Source organism: Pseudonaja textilis, chromosome 3, assembly GCF_049901715.1.
Source record: "Pseudonaja textilis isolate UNSWEBS1 chromosome 3, rPseTex1.2, whole genome shotgun sequence".
Classification (NCBI taxonomy): Eukaryota; Metazoa; Chordata; class Lepidosauria; order Squamata; family Elapidae; genus Pseudonaja; species Pseudonaja textilis.
Genome location: NC_141992.1, coordinates 158,428,913 through 158,441,071, shown reverse-complemented (window position 1 = coordinate 158,441,071; position 12,159 = coordinate 158,428,913). Strand labels below are relative to the sequence as shown.

Genomic DNA, 12,159 nt, shown 5'->3' with positions numbered 1-12,159 from the left:
TTCTTCTAAAAATCTAGCTTCAAATTCTTAAGATTCTTTTATTCCAAACTTCCTCTGAATTGCTGATCTTCAGCTTCCTTTAGCTTCTTCAAGGTTGTATTTTCTTTTGGGGCAACTGAAAATTTGAGCAGAACTATAAATCTGAGAAGGTAATGTATCATGCGATCAATTGTGGAGACCTTACCCTCTGCTTGAGTTCCTACTCATAGAAGGAATAGCCTAAAATATCCCCAACCAACTATTATAAACCAACTAAAAGAAAAATGTGTTCCTCAGAAAGGAACATAACTGTCTCCAGATCAAGGGAAAAGTTGAAAGGGTTTGTCTAAAGACTAGTCACCTCTCTACTCTTCAAGTCATCTCCTGCACGGCAAAGTCTCTAGACTCCAAAAGAAATCTGACAATATGCTAATCTGATAATAAAAGTGACTTCTGATGTTATCCGTTCAGCTGACAGTGAAGTACAGAGACGGTTGTCTAACCAGATAAAATGATAGAGAAAATATGCTTTCAAACTAGGGTATAAATCTCAGATGGCCCAGATGAACTATTAAAATGGAATAGTTATAGTAGCCATACTATGCACTAGCCTCATTTTACCTCCATCTTTTCCTTTCACAGATGCATGAACGAGGATGTACCCTGTCAAGCTAATAACATAGAGTTAAGAGGGTGGCAATATCTCTTATACCTAGATCAGAGTTTCCATCACAAGGGAGGGGGCAGAAAAGAAAATAATGGCTAGTATGAATCTCGGAGCATACTGTACAGGCACCAAAGTTTGCATATTGCACTTGGTGCCTGAAGATCATAAATCTATGCATGAGAAAGATGTAGTGGAAATTTTTTGGGGGGGATTAGAGTTTATTTTTGTCATCTCTGTGAGACAGCTACTCATTCATCCAGATCACAGCTAAGAAAAAAAGCTGGTCACAGAAATTAGCAGTTTCAGCTCAGCAGCAAAGTCGCCAGCCTGTGAAGGCAGAGAGAAATTGACTAATTAGCAATGCGCACTAAAACTTGACGGTTCTTTATAGAGAGAGAGAGGAGCGAGAGGCAGAGGAAGGGAGGGGGGGGTCGCTTTCTCCCCTTCTTTCTTCCAAAGATGTTTGAAATCGCAGTCATTTACGCTCGACAATTTTTACAATAGCCTTGAGCCATAATTTTGCGAGTCTCTCCAGCATCCATCCCCCTGTATGGTCTCTCTCCACTGGCCATGCACGACCGTTTCTCTCCCCAACCGTGGATTTCCTATTACTCTCGTTACGACTCACTGAGCCCCAGGCCCAAGGATAATGATGTGTTGTTTCTTGGTAGCATAATTTGTCACACGTACATTTTTTCTTCTTCTTCTCTTGCAGAAAGCTCTGCGCGCTCTCTCTTTCTCTCTCCCCTTCTCCCTCTCGTACATTTTCTTGCTGTTGCTAATTCATGGTGATCAAATGATGTACGACAAAATAAATTGTAAAGAGTGACTGCTTGGAATTGGGAACGAGAAGGTTTTTTTTGTTTTTGTTTTGAAGGAGCGATCAAACCTTTAAAAAGGAAGGACAATTGATTTTTTGGGGGGGAGCTTAAGTGAACCTTTACTTTGGCAGCTGGTTTGTGAAGCAGGTAAGTTTCTGGCCTTCGGTCTAACCGTCTTGGCTGTATTTTCTTGTGGCTTGTTTATTGTCGTGAAGACGGTGTATGCCTGTATGTGTGTATGCGCGCGATTTTTGTGGACGAGAAGTACGGAGGGGGACTTGTATTGCACACACGTCTTTGGAGAATAAACTCGAATTGTAAGAAATGGCCAGAGGAGGGGAAAAGAAAAAGGGGGAGGGAGAATGGGAGGTGTGTATATGTGGATGGAGGAGAGGAATGACCAGATCCACTTAAAGGGAGAGGCTCTCGGAGGTTTCTTAAAACCTGACTGCTGGGAGGGCAGGAAAGTGGCCGGCAAAAGGGACTCCTCCGGTCGCAGGAGAAAGCGGGGAGTGCAAGCAGTGCCGAAAAAAGGGGGACGGCACAATGGAAGTAGCTGGAATCCTGCAGAGGAGAGGCGGCGGCGGCGGCGGCACCGGCACTTGCCGTGCTGTGGCGGGCTCTGCTGTCCCCGAGGCGGGCTAAAGCCACCGCGGGTCCCTTTCCTCTTCACCGCTAGCAGGTGCAACTGGCAGCAGGTCTTTCAAGGCTCGTCTTTTTCCTTCCCCGCCGCCTCCGCCCTCTCAAGAGTCCCGCGACTTTGGCAGGGACGCTTTCTCGCGGCGCAGGGACGCTTTTTCCCGCCTGTATTTTCCTCCTCCTTTTTCCCAGTCGCTCCCAGGCCCTCCGAGTTCGCTCCCCCGCCCGCTCCCCTCCCCTCCCCGCCCCCGAAGTTCCCAGAGTTGCCCGAGTTAAAGCGCCGCCGAAGAAAAAACCCATCCCGGACAACACGAGCACCGGGCGCAGAGCCGACCGGCCTGCCTCTCTGCCCCTATGCCCAGTGTTCAAATGCAGCAGGCGCCCGAAGCTCTGGCCAAGAGTTCGGTGCACGCGGCTGCGCTCCCCCTCGCTCGGCACCGAGAGCCTTTCCCCTCCCTCCTTTCACGTACTGCCTGCTTCAAGGCGAAGCGTCTCTCGCTCTGCAGAAACAGTGGCTTTTGCAAAGGCGGGAAAGGCGCAGTTGGGGAGGGAGGAAGGGGAGGGGCATCCGAAGGGGGGCAGCTCAGTCTGCTTGGCTCAAGGGATGGCCTGGCTCTGGACTTTGGAAGGACGGGCTGGCTTCTCTTTCCTTTCCTCTCCTTTCCGTGGGGTCATCGGGGGAGTCGTTCTGCGAGCTTTCCCCAGCTAACGGAACAACAACCCCAAACTCTTCTTGTGTCTCTATTCCCTCCCCCCACACACACAAACCTTCCGCCTTTCCCTCGCCTCCCCCTCCCCGCCCCCTCGCATGGGAAATGCCCCGTTGCAAATTAGACAGCAACCTGCTCGCAAGTGGCGCGCGCGCCTCGGTTTCTAAGCGGAAAGAAAGTAGTTGCCCGCAACCCCCACCCACTTTGGGGAGGGAACCCGCCTCGCCTGCCGATGAAGGACGAAGCCCCTTGGCGGGGGGGTGCAGAAAATGCCATGCAGCCCGAAGGCTGCCGCGATGGGGGGAAGGGGACGGCTGGCTGGGAAACCTCTCGGCTCTTGCAAGTCGGGTGGGCAAGCCAGGCCTGCAAAGCTCCCTGTGTATGACTACTCTGTGTGCCCCCTCCCAACCACTCATTCTTCCTTATTCCCCCACCCCCGCCTTGCCCCTCTTTGCCCAGGTCGGAGGTGGGTTTCCAGTCAGGTGCGCTGAGGCTGCTCGCCATGTCACGGTCCGGGGACAGGACGTCTACCTTCGACCCCAGCCATAGCGACAACCTGCTTCACGGCCTCAACCTGCTGTGGAGGAAGCAGCTCTTTTGCGACGTGACCCTGACGGCCCAAGGCCAGCAGTTCCATTGCCACAAGGCCGTGCTGGCCTCCTGCTCCCAATACTTCCGATCGCTCTTCTCCAGCACCGCCGCTGGAGGAGGCGGGGGAGGCGGCGGCGGCGGCGGCGGCGGGGGGAGCGGGCTTAATCACCCCTTAGGCGTTGGACCGGGAGCTCAGGACGGCCTGCTTCCGAAGGAGCAGCAGCAGGAGGAGCCCGGCACGCCCTCCTCCTCTCCGGAGGACAAGCTGTTGGCCAGCCCTAGGGCCATCAACAACCTGGTGTTGCAAGGCTGCTCGTCGATCGGACTGCGACTGGTGCTCGAGTACCTGTATACCGCCAACGTGACCCTCTCCTTGGATACGGTGGAGGAGGTCTTGTCGGTCAGCAAGATCCTGCACATCCCGCAGGTCACCAAGTTGTGCGTGCAGTTCCTCAACGACCAGATTTCCGTCCAGAATTACAAGCAAGTGTGCAAGATCGCAGCCTTACACGGCCTCGAAGAGACCAAGAAACTGGCCAACAAGTACCTTGTGGAGGACGTGCTGCTGCTCAACTTCGAGGAGATGCGCGCCCTACTAGACTCATTGCCTCCCCCGGTAGAATCGGAGCTGGCGCTCTTCCAGATGTCCGTCCTGTGGCTGGAGCACGATCGGGAGACCCGCATGCAGTACGCCCCGGACCTCATGAAGCGCCTACGCTTCGCCCTTATCCCGGCTCCGGAGCTTGTTGAGCGAGTCCAGTCGGTGGATTTCATGCGTACGGATCCGGTCTGCCAGAAGCTACTTCTGGATGCCATGAACTACCACCTGATGCCTTTCAGGCAGCACTGCAGACAAAGTCTGGCCAGCAGGTAAAAGAAGCGGGGGGTGGGGGGTGGGGGGGGAGGTAGTGGAATTCAGCAGAAATCTAGTACTTCACAGGGCATTAACTAAGTGTACATGAAACAAAGTTCAAAAGTTGACATCAGCTGAAGCAGCTAAGGGGGTGCCTGAGAGGGATTTGCTGAGTAGAGTTTAAGGGCGGGGTGAATGTACTTCCCATAGGTATTGTAGGAAAATAGAAAATAGCCGAAAATCTATTCTAGCAAAAAAACACAGGTATATAACTTAGGTCGCAAAAAGGAACATCAGGGGCCAATTCATCGCCTTTGAAAATTGTAATTTATTATTTGGTGAGTCTGATTGTTGAAAGTTTGCAGGATTGGTCAGAATCTATTTTTGACAATACTGATTGTCAAAATGATCGAGGACTGTTGATCAAGGACTGTTATCTTAAGGCAATGCTTTTAGAAAAAAAGTTTCTGAAGAACAATCAAAATGATTACAATGCGTTTCCCCCTCCCTTTTACTGGAAGAGATGTTGTTTGGGTAATTGAAGAAAGAAAGTTATGGAGTCCTCCTCCTTCTAATTATAGGGCTTATTAATTTGGGGGACAGGAGAATGAACTATTGGAGAAGATGTATAAAAAGAAGAGCCTATTGAGAGCAAAGAGTATAAGTGAGGACACTCCTAGGTAACATATTGTTCTGTTCTTCGGGTTCTGTACTGTTAGATGGATTTAAAATGCCTTGTCCATCCAACCAATTTTAGAGGAGCTGTGTGCAATACAGCAAGTAAGATTGGTAACAGGGGAAAGTGAAATGTGCTGGATAATTCAGTAGACATCTCTTAAAATACAATATGGGAAGGAAGGCAAGCAGCCATGCCTTGGTACCATTAGTTTTAAAACCCATTAGGAGCTCCCTGGATTCTCTGGGCCTTTTCTACTTAGAATTAGTGTTTTGCTGGTTTGTTATCTGTGATCACAAAAATAACAAACGCAGTGATGCTACATTAAATGTAAATATTATATTTAGTTATCAGAACAGGCAAATAATTATGGTCTCTTACCTTTTTTCCAGTTTAACATTTTAAATTTTAAAAAGCAATTCAGAAATGGAGTAGATTTTAATGGTCTGAGTTTATATCTTACAATCAGATTATGTATATATTAATACTAGACATAATGAAATAATCCCTGTTGTATTGAAAAAAATGAGTATCATGTCTATGACATCACAAGCATTTCCCTTTAAGGGAATAAAGCTGTGAATATGATATCAGAGTGGAAAGTGGCTCATACAAAAATTTAAATGGATAATTTAGGAAATAAATGTACAAAATAAACAGAACACACACATATAAATTATGCTTCATATTAAGTAAACAAACTGAAAGTTTGCATATATCAAAACTTTTACATTTTTCTACACAAAGCAATACTTTCCGACCTAATGTATCAGAACATAAATCGGATTTGTAGTATTTTGAAGTGTATTTTGTTGCTTTGTGTAGAAGAACTTATACAAAGTTTGTATAGCATTCAGTAAGGGATACCTGAAGAATTTCTCATGTTCGTTTCTTGAAGGCTTTTTAAAAATACCCAACTGCATTATGAACTATTAAGTATCTTGGGGGCTCAGCACTGTTAGATCATCTCTGAGATGAAATAGCTTTCCCATATGGTGGAAGATTGTGGTGCTTTCCTTAGCTTGAATTCTGTGCACCACTTGTGATACGATGGGTCTTTCCTTGAGGTGGATTTGGTTCAGTGCAAATACCTTCCAGCTTCATTGGTCCATATCATTTGAAGGATGTGACTTCGGAACGTTTACAAGTGTCAAAAATAGTGATAGTGGCCTTCCTTTGCTGTCATCTTATTTAAGCCTGGGTGGAACCTACTATCCAAATTCAGTGAGGTTTGTTTTCAAGAAAACACACGTAGGTTTGCATTGTATTACCTTTTATATCTAAAAACATACTCAGATTTGGATATAGAATAATGTTGGACATATTTAGAATATTAAATGAAAGAAATTACTCTCATATGAAAAACAATGTTATCTGATTAACTCTGTTTTTCTGATCTTATCTTAATGGTAATATTATTCAGCTTTATCACTTAGATTGCTAACAGGCCTAACCATACTATTGTGCTGAATTATCACACATATATAAAAAGAATAAAGATCAGATCAAGTACCTTAAGAAATGAAAAAGTACATATACACTAAAGGTGTAAGTGTACGATTTATGCCATATGATTTTGTAAAAGCTGTGATTGAACAACCAAGACCCATTTTAGATACTCAGTGAAAAACTGGGCCATAAATATTTAAAAATAAAATGCTCTTAATAAGTAGCATTAAACAGAAGAAATATTTTAGAAGATGTGCACATATCAGATATAAGGTTTTAATTTTTTAAGGAAGTTATGAAAGTAAAATAAATTAAGATAAATGAACTCAGTGAATGGTTTTTAGGTACCTTTATTGATTTCTGGAGGAAATAATGACATTGTAAATTATCATGACAAAAAAATGCAAGCATTGGGAAGTAATACACAAATCTGATGCTTTCCCACCTTCTGATAGTTTTGGGTACTGAGAGATAAACAATGGAATGCCATAAGTAACTTCTTGCTGTTCAAGAGTGAAGAAACAGAATCAATACATCTACTCTTAAATTAACATTTAATAAAAACCCTTATTTCCTTTAATAAGGCTGTCTCAGGCCTTCAGCATATTTAGTAATCATATTCCTTATTTGCTTAAAATAATACCTTTGTTTCCCAAACCCTACTTATGTAGTACAGTACATAGTACATAGTTGCTTTGGGATTTGTAGTAATTATCTATTTTAAACTGTTATAAAAGAAAGCAAAACTAAATAGCAAAAATGTAAAAACACCTGTAGTACAATGCTGATATTTTTGATAATGATCTTTATTAAACTGACATTTAATTTGAAGCATGGGGCCATCATTAAAATTTCTTTCATTTCAAAATTATTAAGTTTACAGTTCTGAGTTTCAGACTTAGAATAAAATAACTTCTTTGACACTACATTAATATGTATGTGTGTTCTACAACCTATTTAACAGCAAAACAAAATGAAATTAAACCTCTGTTAAACCTCTACATTTTGAATAAGGTGAAATTGAAAAAATCTAGCTCAGGTTTTAATCTCTGAAATTAACAGGAATTCATTCTAAAAATACTTAAGGAAATTGCAACTCTGTAAAGTACTAGGTGTTCTGTATTCGGTTGGTAAAGAGTTAACTTTTAATTATATGTACATTTCATTCTCATTATTTAAAAGTTTAAAATGAGAATTTTTTTAAAAATGATGTTTTTGTATGCTTACATTCAAATGCTGTAATTATAGTTGTAGGTAGGGTGGACCAGTTCCAATAATGGAAAGCTGGAATGTGTCTTTGCCCTTCACTGTCTGTATTCAAACTCTTAAGACCATCCTGGAAAATACTGCTCTGGATGTTTTCTGTTGAAGATCTTGAGCTTTCAATTATTCTCCCCCGGGTGGCATGTCTAGTGCCTGTAACCTTTCTGACTTAAAGTAAAAACTTTTGTGTTCCCTTTAATTCTAGCGTATTCATGTTTTGTACTTGATTTTACCTTTCATTTTTTAAAGCTAATATTATCACCAGTTTAGTTTGATTCTAACTAATCATTTAAATGCTAATGTTTTAAGGCTTATACATGTGTTTTATAAAGCTGTTTTTGTTTGGAGTCATTCTATGCTATTTTCAATATGGCTTTTTAAATTGATTTTTAAATTATTTACATATACTATTTTAGCAACATTTCTAACCATAAACTGGAGAATGAATTCAGTTGAAATTAGTATGGTACAAATAGAACCTATCACAAGATAAGTACTGTGATGCATGTCTGATTTACCCTTTGTTCTTGATTCAGTAAGTGCTAACAGCCTTGCTTCTGCACACTGATCTTGCTGGTTGAAGTGAAAATCTGATTTTATGGTTGCAATTTTGAAAATGGCAGTTTTATAAGTTTTCCTTTAGCCAGAAAGAACTTGTTTTTGAGAAAAGGGGTTCTGAAGAAATGCCTTGCTATGTTAGAACTATGTGAAGGATTGCTTAAATTGTGTCTTGTTGAATGCCCACCCTGCCCCTTCAAAAAGATTTATTTAGGATAAATTGCTCTAGGAACTACAGACAGCAGACAAATGATGTCACTGTATGATTGACCTCATTATGACTTCTGCTGAACACCTATGCTCAGAAAATATGAAAAAGCCTAACTACATTTTTATCCCTTTAGTGGGAGTTGGGAACTAGTCAATCCATGCAGCTTCAGGCTGCTTTCATTTACTGACACAATAAACATAGCACACTTGTGCAGAGTGGACTTTAAAGCAAATTTTTTCATGGTCAGTTTATTGCAAGCAGCATACCCTCATTTGTAAGTATTAAGTTAAGCTCACTATGTAAACAGAAGCATTTTTAGATCTTTAGAATCCAAACAGTATCTCTTCCTACTGAATATGCAATGGCCTGTATTAACTGTGCCAAAAAAATTGATTTGAATATAGATCTGTTTTCTATGAAGAAATTCTAAGACAAATACATGCATTTTGAGAATATGTTACAACTTTGCCCAAAGAGATTATGCACTATAATTTTTCTTAGAAACTTCTTACTTGGGGTCTTTACCTGCCAAGTTATCATAGTCATTGTGATATCAATCCTGCTTCAGTGACAATCTTCTTCAATCCATTTTCATTGCATTATACATTTGCTGCCAACCAATCTGGAGTATGAGAACATAGTATAACATCATCTATTCTGTTCTATTCTATTCTATTCTATTCTATTCTATTCTATTCCATCTACAGTTAATACAATCTTAATGATTAATTTTGGCCATGTCCTATTATTTCCCTAGCATACAATTATGGATATTGTTATATTTATTACTAGTTAAAGAATATATGTATTCACTTATTTATTAAATTTATTAAATTTATCTGTCACACATAGTGTATATATTCCATTCTTCTGCCAGAAGGATTGGTATTAGGTGTGAAATCATTCTATTTTATCTTCTCTGCTTTGAATTCACTAGATTAGATTGAAATGAATGGGAATATTCAATGATCAACTTGTAACAGCATGTCTGGTTATGATTTGAACCTAAGTCTCAATTGAAAAATTCATAGCATTTGGGTCAATTTACTTCTCATCTCACAAGAAATGCTGGTCTCCAGTTACTGAATATTTTGTTTTGAAGTAAACAAATGTGTTTAATGTTGTTTTATACATGCAAAAATGTTTTTTAAGGATATCTCTTGTATTTGGTTGGAAGCTGTACTTATCTATAGTTCAGTATGATTTAATTGTTATATCAATCACATGAGAAGCAGTTCTATTTTAAGAAATACCTAAAATACAAGTAAGCAGTATAAACTTGTATTTAATTTATTTTTTCTCTTGGGCAGCAACCCTGCACACTGGGATTTACTGGGATTTAAGCAATTTAACTGTAGAGGATTGCAGAGGTACTGAATAGTGATTTAAATCAAAGTATCCTGCTGAGTAATAGAGGGTCAATCTACTACCTGCTGGTTTTGAGCTTAATAAAATAAATATTGGCCTGTGGTTGCCATTTCTTCATCTTCTAGGTAAATTTCCAAATCTGAAGTTGTTTGGTTTTCCTAAATCCTTTTTCCAAAGAGCCACTTTTCTTTGGCATTATTGTTTGAGTTCTCTGTAGAAAGCCTGATACATGATATGTTTCTATCACACTGGCATGAATAATTCCTAACTTTAAAATAGTATCATTATTTATATTTGGCAAAAATGAATTAGATTGAGTTATTCTGACAAATAATCAAATATGCAACAATATGCTGTAGGTGAGTGTTTCCTAAAGGAAAGTCATTAGCTGTTTATCAAATTATAATATTCTAACAAAATTTGTTTTTAAAGAATCTTGTCCTCAGCTTTATGAATCTGATTAAATTGCCACCCTGGAATGCTTTCAGAAAGATCATGGTTCCCAAGATTTCTTTGAACATAGTATAGCTGTGTCATTTCAAGGGATATAACTGATTTAGCACATATACACCCTGCCAAGATTAACAGAAGCAGACTGATTGGGGGGTGTCTGGAGAAAGTAATGGCTGAGAAAGCAGACACACACAGACATACCCGCACCTCTGAAAACTCTTGTCTTAAAGGAAATCTCCGAGAAAATATTGTCTGACTTAATAAAGGAACAACTATCTGTGGAAGGTTAAATTTAGCAAAAGATTCAGAATACAACATTTGTAATGTTTGGATTTGGTAAAATAAAAAAGATAATCACCATATAATCAAATATTTGATAACTCCATATAGGTAGGCCCCAAATTTGAATGTAGTGAGGATCCAGGGTGGCACCAAGTAGTTATGAGGGTAGTTAGGCACATTTTTGAAGTGACAGACAGAATGAGATATCACATTAATTGTCTAGCTTTTCAAGGAAAGGGAATGTTGACAGTGTGGTGCCTGTCCTTTCTTCTAATCCATCTGCCTCTTCCCTGGTCTCTCTATTTCTTGCCTTTAGTGAATGCCAATTTTCTTGGCAAGTTTTTTCAGAAGATGTTTGCCATCTCCTTCCTAGAACTGAGTGAGAATGACTAACCAGAGGTGACCTGCTAATTCAAATGCTGAGAATTAACAGATACATAGAATTCTGTTAACAGAATTAACAGAACCGTAATTTAAAATCTGGTAGATTCACCTCTGTCCAGGAGTGCAATATTATCTTCTTCTCAATGGTCCATATGTGATTTAAGCAAAGTTCTCAAGTAATGGATAAATTCTCAATTTTTGGAATGAAATTTAACAAGATACTGACATCTGCACTTGGAGCAGTAGCAAAGAGCCAGTAATAGAAGTCTTCTCCATGGTTGCTACCACTAGGCTGTGATAGCGACTACTAGGGTGTGACATTTGATGCTATAAATGTTGCTGCCACTAGGCTGTGACATTTAATGCTATATAAGAATGACAGGCTGAGTGACCTGAATTGGCCACAATGCACTGCCTCAGCCTTTGGGGCTAGAGCCACCTAGCAGCAGTTGCCTTCTGAAGCTCTCTTTCCTTCAAGGATAGGATTCACCAGCACATGTATTTGCTTCCCTCTGTTGAAATTTCATGCCAGACTATAAATAGGCAGTTCAGTTGGCAGTGATTAGAAAGGAACAAGCTCTATATGGGGGTGAGGGGTGGTGGGGAGCAGAGGGCTCACCTCTTTCCCTCATATTGTTAATCATGTAAATGAAATTACTGAGTGACATCATGTATTGTTTCAAGATTGAGGTATCATCAATACCCAGTTCTTTGCTTCTATTCTGGGCTGGATAGAAGATTCAGTAAATGCCCTCACCTGGGGCATAGAAGCACTAAGGGGATTGGATAGGACAAAACAATTTGCAACTGAATCACAGCAAGAAAAAGTAACATGGTTAATCCTTATGCTGTTTCTGGATGTAATCATTTTCCCTCTAAGATGCCAAGTCTATGACATGAGCGTTTCATGAATTCAGAGCACCTGCTTAATCAACAATAGAGACTGTGGCTCATGGGCTTTTTGGACCAGGAGGTGCTAGAAACAGTTACACGTGACTTTATCTTGAGACTTGGATATTTCAATTGCACTATTTGGGGCTCTCTGTGAAAGACTACCTTTAGCGGGTACAGGTGGTTTATGAAAGTCACGTTAGCAGTTCTCCTATGGCTGGTTATCCAATGGTTACCAAATTGTTTCTGAGTACAATTCAAGTGAGTACTTGAGTACTAAGTACAATTCAAAGTGCTTTTTTTGACCTACAAAAGGCTATTTAGTTTGAGTCCAGATTATTTAAGGGACTATCACTTTCAGATA

At 40.8% G+C, this 12,159-nt stretch overlaps 1 protein-coding gene across 1 annotated transcript in view; it reads left to right on the top strand.

Moving 5' to 3' along the window:
* Positions 1 to 2,982: 2,982 nt before the first annotated feature.
* Positions 2,983 to 12,159, top strand: part of KLHL14 (kelch like family member 14) — an 88,279-nt gene continuing 79,102 nt past the window's right edge. Inside the window, exon 1 of the mRNA XM_026699141.2 lies at positions 2,983 to 4,277. Within this exon, the coding sequence (XP_026554926.1) occupies positions 3,319 to 4,277 (959 nt within the window). The 5' untranslated portion in view covers positions 2,983 to 3,318. The remainder of the gene's footprint in view (positions 4,278 to 12,159) is intronic.